The sequence below is a fragment of the Hypanus sabinus genome, chromosome 14, assembly GCF_030144855.1.
Source record: "Hypanus sabinus isolate sHypSab1 chromosome 14, sHypSab1.hap1, whole genome shotgun sequence".
Lineage (NCBI taxonomy): Eukaryota > Metazoa > Chordata > Chondrichthyes > Myliobatiformes > Dasyatidae > Hypanus > Hypanus sabinus.
The window spans coordinates 34,701,504-34,721,157 of record NC_082719.1 but is presented as its reverse complement, the minus strand read 5'-3'; the positions used below and the strand labels follow the sequence as shown (position 1 = coordinate 34,721,157).

General features: G+C 39.3%; 1 protein-coding gene across 2 annotated transcripts in view; it reads right to left on the bottom strand.

The window, feature by feature from the left end:
• The window catches only part of rbpjb (recombination signal binding protein for immunoglobulin kappa J region b), a 132,538-nt gene that overhangs the window by 8,036 nt on the left and 104,848 nt on the right, over positions 1-19,654 (bottom strand). For both annotated transcript variants that reach the window (XM_059989001.1, XM_059989002.1), the window contains exons 7-8: positions 17,146-17,258; positions 9,584-9,724 (exon numbers count right to left, since the gene is read on the bottom strand). In XM_059989001.1, the coding sequence (XP_059844984.1) occupies positions 9,584-9,724; positions 17,146-17,258 (254 nt within the window). The remainder of the gene's footprint in view (positions 1-9,583; positions 9,725-17,145; positions 17,259-19,654) is intronic.

Sequence of the window (19,654 nt, the reverse complement as noted above, 5' to 3'; positions counted from 1 at the left end):
TCTCACTTCTGAAGAGTCTTTGACCCAAAATCTCATTGGTTTCTCCTTCCACAGATGCTGCCTGACATGCTGAGCATTTTCAGAATTTTCTGATTTTATAACTCAAACTGTTTTCTGAACGGTTGCATTTCTTGTAAATTACAGAATATTGGTGGTATTTTCAACAGCCAGATCTCAAATGGAAAAGTCTACAATTTGTAGAGTTGCAATAGTCATTCTAATTTTAAGTTTAATGAAACTGATTTCATGGAAGTTCGACAAAAAGACTTCAATGCTTTTGAAATTTTAAATATGATGTTAATATTAAATAGTGTACCTCAGTTATTTCAGTTGCACTCAAATTGGTACACTAGGAACATACATAACAGTTTGCAACAGAGAAACAAAATTTTATCTTTAGTCTCTGTTCATCTCAGGAAGTATGCAGTAGGGAGGGTAACCACCCTTGACTGTGGTCATTTTACAGTGACCAAATTTTCAGTGATTAAATGCAGGTCTCACTGATGCAGGGGAAGTCATAGAGAGCACCAAATGCAATAAAGGTTAGAAAAGGTGCAGGTGAATCTTTGCCTGATCTGGAGGGGTTGTTTAGGTCAGCTCCTTTTACTCAATCTCCACTGCATCCATTCACAAGTTTTCCATTCCAGCACATCTGAAATGCTGCCCTTTTTCAGAAAATGTAGCTATTCTGTATAGTCGTTGATGGAGTCCTTACTCACATTTTCCTCCTACTCTCAAAAATGCTCCCCCACAGACAAAACAAAGAGATCCCTTGGTCCTCACCTTTCACCTACCAGCCTCTGCATCTAGCACATCATAGGTAGATGGGTTGTACAGAGAGCTTTTGGCACATTGCTTTCATAAATCAAAGTATTGAGTACAGGAGCTGAGATGCTATGTTGAATATGCATAAGAAGTTGGTGAGGCCTGACTTGGAGTATTGAGAGTTTTAGTTACTTACTTACAGGAAAGATATAGTAAGACTGAAAGAGTATAGAGAAAATTTACAGGGATGTTTCAGGGACTTGACCTGAGTTATAAGGAAAGGTTGAATAGGTTAGGTCTTTTTCCCTAGAGAAAGAAAGAATGAGGTGAGATTTTATAAAACTATACAAAATTATGAGGGGTACAGATAAGGTAACTGCAAGCAGGCTTTTTCTAGTAAGTTTGGGTGAAATGAAGAAGTCAAGGGTTAAGGGTGAAAGGATGAAAAGTTTACTAGGTACATGAGGGGTAACTTCTTCACTCAGAGGGTGGCAAGAGCATGGAACTAGCTATTGGCAGAAATGGTAGTTGGGGGTTTGAATTTGGATAAGTATATCCAAATACACCATCCCTCTAATCCTATACCCATGTATAAGATAGAGGGGCATGGAGGACAATAGTCTGGGTGCAAATTGATGGGACTAGGGAGATTAATAGTTCAGCATGGACTAGATGGGCTGAAGGGCCTGTTTTATGCTGTAGTGTTTTATGACTCCAAGACTCACATCATCCTTCATGTCCTCTAGCTGCTACAAGATCTCTTTGCCAGTTATATCATCCCATTCCACCCCTTCTTGCAGGGACTACTCTCTCATAATTCCCTGGTTCACTCACCACTGTCTGTCCACTGGCACTTTCTTCTGCAGCCATAGGAGATGCAACACTTGCCCCTCCTTCACCTCCACCCAGAGACATAAACAACCCTTCCAAATTATGAAAAGATTCACATACACATCCTCCAATCTTATCTGTTAGATTCATTGCTCTTGATTTTGCCTCCTCTGTGATCCACAAGATTAATCATAGACTAACTGACTGCTTTGAGGAGTACACAGGCTCCATCTGTATTCACTATCCTGAGCTCGCACAGTTGCATACCACTTCAATCTCCCTTCCCGATGTCACACAAATCAGTCTATTCTCAGATTTACTCTCTGCCAGATCAAGGCCTAGTTGAACAGTGCCTCATTCCACCCTTGTGGCCTACAACCCTCTCTCTCTTCCCCATCATCCACACTACACCTAACGAATGTCCTATCCTCTCCCTGATAGGAGACATTTAGCCATTCTCCTTCCCTAATCTGATTCTAATTACCTTCCTCACTGAAAAGGTTCCAACATCTGCAGTCCCTTGCATCTCCACTTATTGCCTCCCAGCATCTTCCTTTACCTCCACAGACAACCCCCCCCCCTTCCATCTCCACCCTCCCAACAAGACTGGTTGATATACTGACACAGTGGTGCCAGGATAACAACCTCCCCCTCAATGTCTGAAAAACAAAAGAGCTGATTGTAGATTACAGGAGGAATGGAGACAGACTTGGCCCGATCAACATCAATGGATCTGCAGTTAAGAAGGTGAGTAGTTTCAAATCCCTTGGTATACACATCACTGATGATCTCACCTGGACTGTACACAGCAGTTTTGTGACAAAAAAAGCAAAACAGCATCTCTTCCACCTCAGGCGACTGAAGGAGTTCGGCATGAGCCCCCAAATCCTCAAGACCTTCTACAAGGGCACCATTGAGAGCATACTGACTGGCTGTATCTCTGCCTGGTACAGGAACTGCACCAACCTTGATCGCTGAGCACCGCAGAGAGTGGTACGGACAGCCCAGTACATCTGAGGATGTGAACTTCCCTCCACTGAAGACATTTATAGCAGCAGGTGCAGAAAGAAGGCCTGGAAGATCATCGGGGACACCGGTCACCCCAACTATAAACTGCTTCAGCTGCTTCCGTCTGGCAAACACTACCACAGCATTAAAGCCAGGACCAACAGGCTTGGGGCAGCTTCATTAGACTGTTAAATTCACACGTCTGTACATTGCAAAGTCATACTGCAAAGATTTTTACTTCTTCATGTTGTGGGATGGATGCAAGATTTAAATAAATAAATTTGAAATTCACCACTCAGTTTTCCTTTCTTTCCATACTTGTCTATACTTTTCACCCACCAGCCACTGCCTCCCAACTCCACCCCTCCCCCCTCACCTGGCTCCATTTTCCATCAAACCCTTCCTTTGATGGCACGTCATATTACCTACAATTCCCACCTCAAACCTGCCTCTCAACTCTTTATACTGATGTACGCTCTGCTGCAACCTCAGTCCTGATACACAGACTCAACCCGAAACATCAACTCTTGTTTTACTGCCACAGATACTGCTCAACCCAATTAAACACAAAATCTTGAGATACCGCTGGACTAAACTCAAGCATAGTGACAAAGCTCCTACCCAATTTGGAGACAGAACTTTAAAATGCAATGTCTGAGTTGCATACAAGATAGTCAAATTGTCAAATATTTACTTGTAAATTACAGCAAATAATAAAAATTAGAAAGCATTATTTCTTGGGCAAAACAGCTTAAATTACAAACCCCATTTCCAGAAAAGTTAGGATATTTTCCAAAATGCAATAAAAACAAAAATCTGTGATATGTTAATTCACAGGAACCTTTATTTAACTGACAAAAGTACAAAGAAAAGATTTTCAATAGTTTTACTGACCAACTTAGTTGTATTTTGTAAATATACACAAATTTGGAATTTGATGGCTGCAACACACTCAACAAAAGTTGGGACATAGTTAAAATAAGATTGAAAAGTGCACAGAATATTCAAGTAACACTGGTTTGGAAAACTCCACATTAAAGCAGGCTAACTGGTAGCAGGTGAGGTATCATGACTGGGTATAAAAGTAGCGTCCATCAAAGGGTCAGTCTTTGCAAGCAAGGATGGATCATGGCTCACCCCTTTGTGCCAAAATTCGTGAGAGAATTGTTAGTCAGTTCAAAAGGAACATTTCTCAACGCAAGATTGCAGAGAATTCAAAGACATCTCAGTGCTTAAAGGGCAAGGTTGGAAACTACTGTTGAATGCGCATGATCTTCGAGCCCTCAGGCGGCACTGCCAAAGAAACTGTCATGCTACTGTGACAATTACAGCCACCTGGGCTCAGGAGTACTTTGGAAAACCATTGTCACTTAACACAGTCTGTCGCTGCATTCAGAAATGCAACTTGAAACTGTATTATGCAAGGAGGAAGCCTTACATCAACTCTATGCAGAAACGCCAGCGAGTTCTCCGGACCCGAGCTCATCTCAGATGGACCGAAAGACTGTGGAACCGTGTGCTGTGGTCAGATGAGTCCACATTTCAGCTAGTTATCAGAAAAAACAGGCATCGAGTTCTCTGTGCCAAAGATGAAAATGACCATCCTGATTGTTATCAGCGAAAGGTGCAAAAGCCAGCATCTGTGATGGTATGGGGGTGCATCAGTGCCCACAGTATGGGTGAGTTACATGTATGTGAAGGTACCATTGACTCTGAGGCGTATATTAGGATTTTAGAGAGACATATGTTGTCATCAAGGCAACATCTCTTCCCGGGATGTCCATGCTTATTTCAGCAGGACAATGCCAGACCACATTCTGCACGGGCTACAACAATGTGGCTTTGTAGACAGAGTGCGTGTGCTTGGCTGGCCTGCTGCCAGTCCAGATCTTTCTCCTATTGAAAATGTATGGCACATCATGAAGAGGAGAATCAGACAACGGAGACCACGGACCGTTGAGCAGCTGAAGTCTTATATCAAGCAAGAATGGACAAAATTTCCAATTGCAAATCTACTACAATTAGTATCCTCAGTTCCAAAATGATTAAAAAGTGTTATTAAAAGGAAAGGTAATGTAACACAAAGGCAAACATGCCTGTCCCAACTTTTGTTGAGTGTGTTGCAGCCATCAAATTCTAAATTTGTGTACATTTACAAAATACAATTAAGTTGGTCAGTAAAACTATTGAAAAGGTTCACGTGAATTAACATATCACAGATTTTTGTTTTTATTGCATTTTGGAAAATATCCCAATTTTTCTAGAAATGGGGTTTGTACATACTTTTCATACTTCTGCAAAAATTAAAATCATACCATCACATCCATAGTGCTTGACCTAAGTAACCACTGCAAAAGTAGGAGTCTGGAGCACGTAATTGGGCAAGTAGATGGGAAGCTCTTTGATGGAGCTCCAAAAATCTCAGTAGCAGAGATGAAGGTTTCCAGGGAATGGGTACAATGATTTGATCCATTGTGATAGAGGTAGAATCAGTAGGTTCCATACTACAGGTTGAGCATCCCTTTTCCAAAATTTCTGGGCAGATTTTGGAATATTTGTATCAATATAATGAATAGCTTAGGGATGGGACCCAAGTCCAAACATGAAATCCATTTACATTACATATATAGCTTGCACATCTTCATGAAGGTAGTTTTATATAATATTTTAATAATTTTGTGCATGAAGCAATAACGTGTACATTGAACCATTTGGTCAGCTATAAATACCTCAGCTATCCAGATGGACAGTTAATGGCTGTTTGGCTTTGCCATCATTCCAGACACTGAATTTATGTGCTACAGTAAGCAGTCTGTGTCTTACACTTATTCACACATATGTACTTAAACAGTAAAAATTATTTCACTAATACAATGAAAATATCATGTGTGCAAGTAACAAATACAGCGAAGCAGTATTGGGAAAATACCTGAATCAGTTGTTGAACAACAACAAACAGCAGGCTTTTGGTCTCCACCTACGACGATTAAAAGGTTAAGTACATTGCATTTGTATTTTACCTTTTTTTTAAAAAAAGGTTTTATGTAAGGTATAAAAACAAAAGATTAAATTTAATTTCAGGTACGTGTAATGAAAGCTGAAAAAAGTCAACATTTTATTTTTAATGCAATAATTACGATGATCATGTTACAATCCAACATGATAGTTTAAATGGATGTGAAATTCAGATTTCATGCAAAAATAAAAGGTTTTGTAATTACCAAAAAAAGTGACCATTTTCACTTACAAAATAATGCAGCACCAAACACATCAGTTCCAAGAAACTTGAGGGAGAGGGTACATCATTGATGATTATCATTTTGAGGAGGAACATCAGAAGCAGTTGAGAGTCGTGGAAGCATATGCTCTTGGGATGAGGAGGCACTGGGCTAGATGGTCTTTTTTTTAAAAAAAAGTTTCTCTAGTGTCATCTGCCTCATTAACATGGGTTTTAGTCATAGCAATCTTTCTTTGATTTTATAAATTAACATGATTTCTTGTTCTGTAATGAATGCACACTGCTCTAGCCTTTCAATTTCTCTGCTGCTTCATGATTTAGATGCCTTATTATCACAAATCTTTTTTTAAAAAAATTAATGCCATGCCTTTTCTTAAACTTCTGCAGCCAGCCTGCTGAGAACTCACAATTACCTTCAATTTTCAGTTCATATTGATAAATCATTGCTTGTTTCATGATCAGCATACCATTAAACGGCACATGTTCATTCAGACACTAACAAAATCACTTTTTCAATACATGTCTAAGATTGTCATTTTCACTGTATGTAGTGTTTTTCGTTAACTTCTGTTCATATTTTCAGCATAAAACTAACAGCCTGCCCTCCTGTTTCTTCAGGTTGTAGATGGTGGTTGCTGCAACACTATACTCCTCTGTCAGATGCTTCCCACTTACACTGCTATAAAGTTTTTCCAACTTGACTTTGTGTTATCAACATAAGTGCTTCCTTTTTCTTTTCACTGTTACCCTCAGGGGTAAATGCAGGTCTTTCTGACATTTTCAACAGTATCTTCACAGCACAGAACAGAGAATAAGCACAAAACACATGGTAATCACTGTGAGTAATACATGAAGGCTCTGGTGACTGCTGAAAACAAAATTCCACCAACAGGGTATGTGAGGTCACTTCTCAGAACTGTCTGTGGTGCGCAGAGATCTAAGCATCGCCTGGGAACCTTCCCAGCGCATAGTAGAATTTTCCATTTGAGACAAAAAAAATTTGGATTTCAGAAGCTTTCGGATAAGAGGTGCTCAAAACTGTATCACAATTTTGACACAATAGCTGTACTGACTGAACATTCTTGAGTGGAGCTTTGAATGGTCAGAATATTTTCAGACAATAGAAAATAGATGCTGGCACAGACTGCGGGTAGCAAATGGATGGGTGTTTCAGCATTACATGAGCTGAGGAAGATCAGAGGATGATGATAGTTTAGTAAAGTGTTCAGCTTTAGAAATAAAGAGCATATGTGGTTAGTAATTCGGCTAATTAGTAAGAAATGTGGATAACATGGTTAATGAGGTCACAGATTCAAACAGTCTAGTTTAGGTCAAAATAACAAGTAGAGGGATAGAGTGAAAAAGGAATAGAAAACACTATTAAGGAACAGATTGGAAAGCGATACTGGAGAGCTGCTGGTGCTCAGAGAACTTTATAGTTCATCAACAGGCAATTCCTTATCAATATGTACATCAGAAAGCATATAAAAAACAAATGAGAATCTCTTTATAGGGAGCAAAAAATTTAAATTATTTAAACTTAATTTGCTTAGAACAGGCTCACTGCTGTTCCAAAACCAGCAACCAGGAAATGTATGAAATTCAGTCATGGTTGCAAGTTCTACATGCTTGCATTATGTCCCCTGATTCCTTAGTTTATTTTCATCATTACTGCAATCAAAGAACCAGCACTAATCCTGGGTTAACTGAAGGTAAATATCTTTCATTCCATAGGTCTAAAAAAAATGGCAATCTGCTCCCACACTCTATACAAAACACTTCAGAACAATCCTAATCAGAACAGAGGCAAAATGACAGTAAACTTGAGGTTGGGTCCCTCAATCAAGTCCTTGCAATTCAATGGTGAAGTATGGGGCCAGGAGTACCAATCACTGGGGTAGCAGTTTGTCAACCTAACAATGGTCTTTTTATTCCCCTTTGATATGTCCAAAAAGCAATTCTCTGTTCATGGTAGCACATTACCCCTCAATTCTCTATGTTTCAGCCATGTTGCTTAGCCGAGTTTATTGAATACCTTTCAAGAATCCCAACATCTACATCCACTATTTCATCTTATTTTACCCAATAATGATTTCAAAGAACTCCAAAGTCATATATGATGTTGCTTTAATAAATCCATGTTAGCTCCATATTCAATCCATTACTTAAACTTGGAGGACTAAAGCTAACTTTTTAAGCCTTGGGACGCAAATCATGCCCTTGAGATTTATCGGCTTTCAAACTCACCAATTTATCCAATATTATTTAATTAGTTTTTTCTGCAATTCCTATTTGGCAGATTTTGTGTCCCCTCTTCTATTAAGATGAGAGCAATGTCTCTACCACTTCTTGTAACTCTAGTTGCAAATTCTTCAGGGGTAAAATCTTCAATATTCAAATACAGTGATATTACGAACAATTAAACATGTGGACTGGGAACAACGTAGGAATAAATATGACGAATACCGACTTTGTTTCAGTGCCGTGTCTTTGTTACAGGCTGGTATTTTGATGCACTGCAAAGATTATGCATTTAGATTGCTCAAATAATTTAATACTCGAGGAAATGTTACATTTTATAAGACCATTAACACTATTCCTGTCTACTTCAGTCTGAATCTCGTGCTGAATTCTAGCCCTCGATTTAAAAATCATTAGGAGAACATAAATAGTAACCATATCTCAAATGCTGGACATGTGAAAACTTCAACATTAATGGATCATATGAAAAAATATTCAATGCTGTAGCCCTGCTGGGAGCTTTTCTTGGACTATGCCATACCCAAATACATCCTCCATATATCCCAGTGACAGGTGCAGTCTGCCAATTACTGATTGTAATCAGTAAAACAAGATGTTGTCGCACAGTTTCAAAATGCCACATGGCAAGTGCAGTCTCATATTCTTCTCTCTCAAGGTCCACACGAGTCTTCACAATACAATCACATGTTGCTTGATTGGGGGTGATGTTAAACCTTTCTTTCAAACACTTACCTATGGAAGAATGGTCTAAAGGCTAGCTGATGGTTCCTTTAAAGAACTGGTTGGCTGCAATGCATTATGACAACCGGCTCTGACCTTCTTCAAACTGCAGGGCAGAAGTATGCCACTGGACTCATCACTGGATTAGGGCCACCATTTAAATTGCTGAGTTGAGGGGCTGAAGCATTTTGTACCTGGCCTCTCAGCTTAGCACAGCATCACTCATTTGAATGGCGTCACCATCCTTCATTTGAAAAAGGGTATGTTTAAGTAAATCTGTTTACTGTGTTTGTGTTTTGATTAAATAACAGCACTGGACCACATGTCAAAATAAACTAAAAATAATAATTATTTTTGAGTCATTTTCCCCCAAACATTTCTAAATATCAAGCCAGTGTGATCCTCATGCCTTGCCTTAGTTCCCACTGCTTGATCACCTCTCGCAGCCAGCTGTGCTGCACAGAGAGTCTGCCTCAGACATGCCAGCAATGGTTTGGAAGCTGTTGGCAGCGGAATCATTACCTGGCAATTGAGATGTAGGTTAGAATCAATGCCATCTCACCCAATTTTTCTTCTGGACAACTTGCAGTTCAAAATTGGGATAATTTCTGTAATCAAAATCACAACAACAATTTTGCAAGACTGGAATGATGAGGGTAATTTTTCTTCACTTTTTTAGGCTCCCAAAACCAGAATCATATCTGTGAGAAGTCTACAGACAGCCAACGGTCATCAAGAATTACATCAATATTTTCTTACTTGGAATTGTATAATTCTTTCTTGTGAAAGGCACAGGTACATCCTTTCAGTGTCCTTAAGATAAAATGCACATTTGTGGAGTTGTGATACTGGATCATCTGCATCTAATAATGCTGTTTGTTTATCCACTTTACGAATTATCTGTAAAAGATCAACATTCTCAAGGTAAGTTTCCTGGATTCTTAGATCTATAAACTATGCTTATTGTAATCAAAGATAGGACAAAAATGGCTCTTTTAAAACTACATCCAAATTTGAAATTCCTTACACAAGCAAAATACTGGTAGAACTACTGGCTTATTTAATACATCTATAATAAATGAAAAAATACAGATCAATTACAGAAAGGTAAACGCTTACAAGTACAAAACCTTTAGAGTTGCTCGTAATAAATCTGCAAAGAGATAAGATTGCTATTTACCAGTTTGCACACCATGACTGAACTAATGAGTACTTGATAGCACAACTAATAATTTGGGTATAAGAATATCCCTTACCTCAAGCCAAGTCATTTTGAGATTTTTTGTTCTGTAATTCAAATGCTGAGCATGCACTGGTTTAAGCATGGACTTTTTTTTTTGTACAGTTAGAGGTCATCTACTTTGATAGAAATTTCAATATTTGAAAAAAGTTAAGAATGAAGCTCTACATTGATAAAGACCTAAGCATTTTGCAAGATCGTAATGATCATGTGGTTCCATTGAGCGCACAAGGGAAAGATCACTTGTGCCTCCTAATAACCAATAGCAATTGGAGGGACAATTGCCATGCAGGAATATTGCAGAAAGTTGCAAGAATAATAGGTGGTCATAGTAGGGAATATTAACTTTCCTAATAAAAACCAGGACTGCCACACTGTCAAGGGTTTAGATGGGGTCGAATTTGTGTGTTCAGAAAAATTTCTTCAGGCAATATACAGAAGGCTTATAGGGAAGGGGTAAAACTTGACATACTCTTAGAAAATGGGCAAGGACAAATCAGTGAGGTGTCAGAGGTTTCTTTGGGACCAATGATCACAGATCTATTAATTTCAAATTAATTATGGGACAGATCTGGTCCACAAGTTCTAAACTGGAAAATGGCAAATTTTGACCATATTAAACAGAAACTTGCAGAAATTCATTGGAGTAGATTGTTTGCAAGCATAAGGATGTATGGCAACAGATAAGCTTTTACAAGTGAGATGGAGTGTTCAAGATCTAAATACCCCTGTTGCAGTGAAAAGCAATGCTGACAGGAGAAGGATACCCTTGATGACAAAGGATATTAAAGCCCTTGTCAGGAAAAAGGAGCCATAGGTCTCGTACAGGTAGTTGGGATCAAGCAAACCCCCAGAGTTACAGAGATGCAGGTCTGTAGTCAAAAGAAAGATCAAGTAAAATCTGAATAAATTTAGCATATTAAAGGGAAAACAGTAACTATTTAGTTTTATACCACACTAAATCTGTGGTATAAAGAGTACAGGGCCCTCAAAGACTAAAGTAAAGATCACTGTATGGAGGTGTTTGAGATGGACAAGGTCCTCAATGAATATTTCTCCTGCTGTTACCATGGGGAAAGACATCATTCTTGATATAATTAGTGGGATAGTCCACATTACAGCAGAAGAGGCACAAGATGTATTAAAATACAAGGTAAACATACGTCCGGGTCATGATCAGTTATATCCAAGTGCAGTGTGGGAAGCTATAAAAGACATTCCAAGAGGTCAGTATGATATATATATTTCAACATGAGCAACGACTGAAGTGCAGGAAAACTGGAGGGCAGCTAATGTGCCCTTTTTTGAAAGGGCTGCGAAGACAAAGCTGGAAACTATAGATTGGCTAGTCCAATCTGTGGTAGACAAATTACTAGAGGGTGATTCTGAGAGATAAGATTGTCTAGGTCAGGGGTCGGCAACCCGCGGCTCCGGAGCCGCATGCGACTGTTTCAACTCTGTGCTGCATCTCCCTGTGGCTTTGGAAAATAAATTATGAGTATTTAATTAAAATGTATTTTATGTTAGTTTGTTAGTTTTTGAAATGTAATTCTAAATTTGAAGATTATGGTGATCTTGTACAATCTAACTAAAACGTTGTGGTGACCCATTTCCTGGCACATCCAAACCGGCTCACAATTTGCCAGCGTTCCGGCTAAGGGTGATAGCCTACAGGGGTTTGTGAGTACGTGTCTTTTGGAGCATCCGCGCCCACAGGGAGCAGGTTGAGAGAGGCTTAAAAGCAAGGCTGTGTAGTTCGAATAAAGTTATCTTTGACTGCAGTTTACCCACTCCGTGTCGTTATTTTAGTGCTGCGTGTAGCACACCGCTACAACGTGTTTTTATCGCTATTAATATACGTCACCACTGCCAATGCCTGACACCCGCCAGTGGGCGATTTCTTTTAATTTTTCGATCCAAGGTAGGCTAACGATGTAATAACCATCAACCCAATGTCCTTTTTTTTGGAGTTCAAAATGTTTTTGTTGCATGCAGAAATGTAATTTCATTTGCTCTGCAGGAGTTCATCGATTTCATAAATGCAACACATTATGGTTTGTTTATACATAGCATAAAGGCAAAAAAAACCGTTGTATGCAGTGTTATTTCATTTTAAATGTCAAACGGGTTTTGTGGCTCCCAGTGTTTTCTTTTCTGTGGGAAGCGGGTCCATATGGCTCTTTCAGTGGTAAAGGTTGCCGACCCCTGGTCTAGGTCGACATGGAGCAGTTGTGCTTGAGGGCAATTTCCATGCTGCATGATTTTAACTATAGAACTGACTGGAGATCAAATGTCAGCACACCAACTTCTCACTCTGCCTTAAGATACAGAATGCTCACATACATTTTACAACTTATCAAGCAGAGATAGTGAATATATCACATTCAGTGCCTTAGCTTTGGCATATACAGCATATCAGCATTCATGCTGAATAGATTCACAGACCTTCATTATAAAGGTTACTTTATCTGTTTATTTTAATTTCATTTCTTTTAATAAAAGAGAACAAGTATTCTTATTGGTATTTTTAAACTCATTTCAATTTTATTCAAATTAATTTCAAATAGTTAAGCATTTCTAATCATCTGATGTTTCAAATCAATGAGACTTCGAATGTTATGAGGATGGTACTGAGGGCAAGAATGAGATGTCAAGAGACCTGGTCCTCACTGCTTGTGGGACAATTGCAGAATCAAGGCCTTAGGGCTGTTAGAGCTGATCAGCTGCAGAGATAATAAGGCATTGAAAAGGGGAATGGATGAATGACTGCAGGTGGTAGTTCAGATTTAATATGTTTAGACCTATTATTTAAAAACTAGCATTTTGGAACATCTTATTCAAAACATCTCCTGAAAATAAATTTAATGTATTGTTTCCCTCTCATCCTTCAGTGTTAAAGTAAATCACATGCTAGTTAAATTTTAGATAACATTATGCAGCACAAATCTCAAGGCCGTTGGCTTTTCTTTTGAGAACATGCTTGGATAAGGAGAAATTGGAAAACAAAAATTACCATATCTGATCAAACACCAAGCCCCAAATGACCTGCATCCAAAGGCTTTGAAGGAGTTAGCATTTGAATGAACAGTGGATTCATTTATGGTCATTGCCTAACATTCCTGAAATTCTAGAACAGTTGCCATGTATCGGCATATAATCAATGTATATAAATCATCTTAAGTATTTGTATTTAGTATTATTATTGTGTTCTTTATCTTTTGTGTCTTATGCTGCATTAGATCTGGAGTAACAATTACTTCATTCTCCTTACACTTGTGTACAGGAAGTGACATTAAACAATCTTGAAACAAAAGTAACTCTTCAATTAAGAAAAGGTAAATAAAACGAGGGAGCTACAGATCATTTGGCATTCACGAGGGTGATCAGTTGAATGCAGAGACTTGTAAGGTGAAAGGAGAAGACCAAGGGAACTATCAGTACTTTGACAGAAGATGAATGGGGGGGAGGGCATCAATACATCGAAAATTCTTAAATAAAGTTCTAACAGGCCACTTAGAAAATAATTAGACTGACAAGAATTAACATGAATTTTAAAAGGAGCCTGCCTCAGAAAGCAGCTTGTTTTTTGAAGTTGTAACTTGCAGAATAGATAAACAGCCACCAGCTGATGTGACAAATTTCTATTTTTAAGAACACCGTTGATAAGATACCACACAAAATTTTAACAGATTTGGAGATCACAGATCTGTGGGTAATACACATGAAGATTACACATGAATAAAATGGGCTATTTTCAGATTGGGAGGCTGTGACAGTGGGGTGCAACAGGGATGGGAGTTACGCTCCAGATATTCACAATCTATGCAAGAGATATCCTGGCAGAAAACTTTGGTCAGGTAAAATCTGGCTGATTACAGGTGAAATGCATTGAGGGTATTACAATATAGTGCATGTTACGGAAGAGAGTGGCCAGCTAATTATACCGCACTACTAAAAATCAGATGTATCAAAGACATACATGTTGAAGTTCTGAAGTCCCACAATCAAACTTTTCCAAATCAAGGAATATGTACACATTGATGATTTAGCATGGCAATAAAATGTAATTCATTCAAATTTACTCATGACAAACTTGAATAGCAATGTGGGCTGTAAGAAGGTTTCCAGAGACTAAAAGGCAAGGTAACAGGAGGCAAGGTTAATAGGTTTAGCGATACTTGGTTTTCAAGAGATATTAAGAGAGATGGTTTTAAAAAAAAGAGATGCATAAGTACACTTAAGGAGGAAACCAAGAGAGCTAAAAGACATGAAACTGCAAGGTGAAGTAGAATCCCAAAGGCTTCTACAGATATTAAGAACAAAAGGATTTGTTGCTATTATTCCCTTCTGCACTTTGGGCAGCATTTTTGCCATTTTCGTAGCATTTAATTGAGTTGCTAGCTTGATGCTTAACCTATTACAGATAGGAAGCGTGTGAGGAGCTGGCCAGATTCGAACTTGGGGCCATTTGCCTTGAAGTTCAGTGTTGATGCCAATACACCATCGGCCAGCATTACAAAAGGATAGCAAAGGACAAAATTGGTCCTCTGTAAGATCACAGTGGTCGTCTATGCATGGAGCTGAAAGAGATGGGGGAGAGTTTAAATGGATCTTTTGCATTTGTATTTAGATGAGAGATGGACACAGAGTCTATACAAGTGAGTTAGAGCAGTAGTGAAGTGTATAGATTACAGAGGAGGTGGTGTTTGCTGTCTTGAGGCAAATTAGGGTGCATAAATTCCCAGGGTCTGACAAGGTGTTCCCTCAAACGCTGTGGGAGGCTACTGCAGAAATTGCAGTCCCCTCGCATAGATATTTAAAACATCCTTAGCCACAGGTGACGTGCAGCAGGATTAGTGGATGGTTAATATTATTTCGTTGCTTAAGAAAGGCTCTAAAATTAAGCCAGGATATTATGGGCTGGTGGCCTGACATCAGTACTGGGCAAGTTGTTCTAAGGCACCGGTTAATGTACAGAGACTGATTAAGAATAGTCAACATGGCTTTGTGCATGGTTGGTCATATCTAACCAATCTTAAAGAATTTTCCAAGGAAGTTATTAGGAAAGGTTATGAAGGCAAGATAGTAGATGTCATCTACATAGACTTTAGCAAGACCTTTGACAAAGTCCTGCATGGGTGGTTGATCAAGATGGTTCTGTCACTTGGCATTCAAGATGAGGTAGTAAACTGGATTAAACACTGCCTTCAAGAGAAGTCAAAGAGTGGTAGTAAATGGTTGAGTCTCTGACTAAGAGGTCTGTGACTAGTGGTTTATAGATGTCTGCATCTTACTCAAATTATTAGAACCCTAGTGAGGAATATTGTATGTTAATTCTGGTGCCCATATTGCAAGATGTAATCTGATACAAGTGCAGCAAAAATTCATTAACTTTATTCCTGTGGTGGCTACTCTGAGTACTGAAGGGCAATCCAGCAAGCTCTGGCTGATAGTCCCACAGACTTCCACAGCTGCCTTGGCAATACTCTCTTCTATCCAGCATCCTGCAAGGATCTAATTTCATTCTTCTACGTCTCTCTGTCATAGCTTTTCCAAATAAGAATGCTTTCAACACTACTGTCTAGAGATATTCTTCTTCCCTAGGAAGGGTTTCCCTTTGACCACAGTTGACAGAGTCCTTGACATCCAATTCCCAACTCAATTCCCTTTCTAAAAAGTGCAAAACTAGAGTTCTCCTGGTTCTCTGCTTTCACTCCAAGTGCCTGAATTCAGTGGATCATCCTGAACAAGCTCTGCCAGCTTCAATAAGTTTCCACTGCAGTCCTGGCCTACATTTCATCATCTGTTCCTTGTGCTCTCTGTAATTTAAAACTATTTTCCTCTCAATTCCAACTAAGGATCCTTGACCTGAAACCTTAATCTTTGCCTTCTCACAGACGCTGCCTGACCTGCTCAGTGTTTCCTTGATCTTAACAGAATGACGTATGATTTTATTGAAATGTAATTATTTCTTTTTTGGGGGACTGACAAGGATGACGCTGCCCTTGACTGGGCATTATAAAATCACAGATCAATCTCAAAACAACATTCAAAAGATGGATTAGAAGAAATTTATTTCCAACCTTTCTTCCCCTACCCAAGACCCTAAATGCTCTTTGAGGTAAAGCAGAGATCCATATGCACCTCCTCTAAGATTGTTTACTACATTCAGTGCCTCCTCTGCATTGGTGAGATCAAGCTTAGACTAGATAACTGCTTTGCCAATCACTTCCATTCTATCCACAATGGCCATATGTAGCTCTCAGATGGAGGCTATTTCAATGTCGTTTCCTCTCCCCCCACTGACATGCCTGTCCTTAGCCTTCTCCACCATCAGGCTAAGGCCAAATACAAACTAGAAGACCTGGGGAGTCCACAATCCTTATGAAAATTGATTTTCCAATTTTAAGTAACCTGCACCCCATGATTATGATTCAGCCCAGGTCTTTCACTACCACCCCTACACAAACCGGATTTCTTTCCCCTACCCACTGGTTCCATCTGCCCATCATTCCTCCCTCAACAACTGACTCCACTTATTGTCTGCCAGTTCCTCCTCACTCTTTCACCTCTCCATCTCCCTTCTGGTCCTGAAATGTTAATTATCCCTCTGCCTCCAAAACAAAATATGCATAATCTGTTAAGTTCCATAAGCAGTTTGTGTTTTTTGCTTCAGTTTCCAGCATCTATTTTGTGTCCATATTCAGAGGTTAGTGATCTTGGGAATTCTACACCCCAGAAGACGTTAGAGCTACAGCCACTATTAAGAAAGTGAAAGATAAATTTGTCAATATTAAAGCAATTAAGGGATTTTGGGATTGTACATGAAAGTGGTGCCAAGGCAGAAGATCAGACATGAATTGTGTGCGAGGCATGAGGAGTTGAATCAACCGCTCTTGATTCAAATTATTAAAATAAGAAATAAGGTCTTCTTGTGAACTACCAAAGGACTGTTAAATAACTTCAGCACAGTAGAAATTTCTCTGCCTTTTGAGAACAAAAATGGCAAACAAAGCAAACTATTAAATTTTTATGCTTGAGTACTAGATTGCCAAAGACAAGCAAATAAATGCCACTGTACCAGTCTAGGGAGTGCCATCCCTGTAACAGAGCACACAAGCTTCACCGTTTGACCATAATGAATGTATCCATCACGGACTGTAAATTCTTCACCCTCTGATTCTTCATCATCCACTGCAAATAACAAAAATATTTACAGTATGAACCTGGAATCCAAGATATTTGCATGTTTAAACAAGCAACCTGTTGAAGATACCTCTATACAACAATATATCATCAATAAATTATGTCAAACTCTCTCAGAATTACGATACACACGCATTATTTTCTTGGTCTATAGTTTTCAACTTATTCTATTGTTAAATGTATTACAGTAACTAGCTATTTTCAGTAAGTCTTTTTAGGACAAACGTTTGAATAGATATGGATAGCAAGGCAGGATTTTCCTGCTTAGAAACATTTTACTTCATATTCACCTAAATTTCAAACAAGGTACAAGTTTGGCTTACTTGATAGCTTTCAATCAAATGCACAATTTGCTGAACCCTAATTTAGTGGCATAACCTGACCAGCGAGTTTAGAACTTCTGCAATTGTGTGGGAGCCTTGAATATTTTGGCACTTAGAGGAGTATGACAGAAGCTCCATGGTAGAATTACTGGCACTCTGAATAATTTCAAAACCAACTATATAATTTTACCAGAGAAGAGGTACACATTGCTTTGGGCCATTGAAGCATTAGACATGAATCCACTGTGAAATGCAGAAGATACCTGTAATCATCTACTATAGATTCAGGCAGCCTAAATTTGCCAATTTGTTCTGAACCCCAACTGCAATGTTCATTCTTGTTGGGACTTGATGGCAATACTATTTGGATTCTGTACAAGGCCAGTTTTTTTTTACTTTTTGTCACAGTTTTAAGTATTTGTTAATAGCTTCTTGCAAAATTTAACATTTCAGCAATTCAATTCTAATTTTTTTTCAAATGTCTAAATATCCAGAGCTGTTATTTGTGAAGCAGAGTGCTGTGCACAAACATAATCGGATGAAAAACGGACGTGGGAGCACAGAGGAACATCTGGAAGTCTCCAGGAAGACCTTCTTCATTGCTGCTGCTGCTGTGAGGTCCGGGACTCTGCTTGAAAGAACAGGCCCCGAGTCCTCGGGGTCGTATTGCCGATGGCCGTTGGCGGGGGTGTCTTAATATGCTCGGCAGAGGATGGTGCTCGGACAAGCTGTGCCGGAGGTGATGGTCGGAGGCTCGGAGGTTCAACAGACTCGGAGTCTGCTGTGATCAGGTCGCTTTCACTGTGTGCTGTGTCTGCGAGGTTTGGTTCGATGGAGCTTTCATTGTGTGCTGCGTCTGCGAGGTTGAGTTGGGCAGCGCCGTCCATAGCGGGGGTATTCCCTTCTGCCGCCAGCGGGGACCCTGAGGACTTGTGGAAACTGTGTGGTGGTTTCTTTTGAACTTATAGTCTTTTTACATCTTTGGACTATTTTTTACTGTGCCCATGGTCTGTTTTTTTTAATCAATTATGCTATTGTTTGCACTGTTGTAACTATACGTTGTAAATATGTGGTTTTGTGCAGGTCTTGTAGCTTTAGTTTTTGGTCTTGTCTGTCTGGTGGGATTAGAGCTCCTTTCCGGGGAACGCGCTAAGATGGTAGCGCGATATTAATATGTAGCAGCCTCTCCGGACTCTGGATTGGGGATTGCCAAACGTTATGTGGATTTTCTGGTGCAGTCTGTTTTGTCATGTGCTTTTGTGATATCATTCTGGAGGAATGTTGTCTCATTTTTTAACTGCATTGCATTTGTGGTTTCTAAATGACAGTAAACTGAATCTGAATCAAGGACATTTTTTAAAAAAATCTAATAAAATCATTGACAGTTTCCACATCAAGGCAAAACCCAATCCTAGGCTTCCAGTTGAGAAAGGCTATTAGATTCATCTCAACAGCTGATGTTTGCACTTTGCCACCTGCCATCCAGCTGTAAACTGGCCTAGCCAGATAACTGGGCAGAACCTGAAGAGCATAAGTGTACACATGGTAGTGGGCCTAGTTTGCATCACGATAGAGCTTGTCCCTTCTCTAGTACTTACAGTAGACATGGATGCAATATAGTTAAATGAAGAACAAAGATCAAGCACTGCAGAGTTCTCTCCTTCATCCCATTATCAATGACCACCATCATTGGCAGAAACTCAGATAGTGACAAGGAGGTTTATAGGAGTAAGATAGATTGACTGGTTGAGTGGTATTGCAACAACAAGCTTGCAATCAATGTCAGTAAGACAAAGGAATTGACTGGACTTTAAGGAGGGAAGTTGAGGAAACACATTAGTCCTTATTGAGCAGTCAGTAGTAGAAAGGGTGAGCAGTTTCAATTTCCTGGGCATGTCAGCAGTTATACTTCATTACGAGTTTAAAGACATTTGATATGTCACCAAAGACTAACAAGTTTCTACAGATGTACCATGCAGAGCATTCAAACTGGTTGCATCACCATCTGGTACTCAGGGGCCACGGCACAGGATCAGAAAAAGCTAGCTCCATGAAAAATTC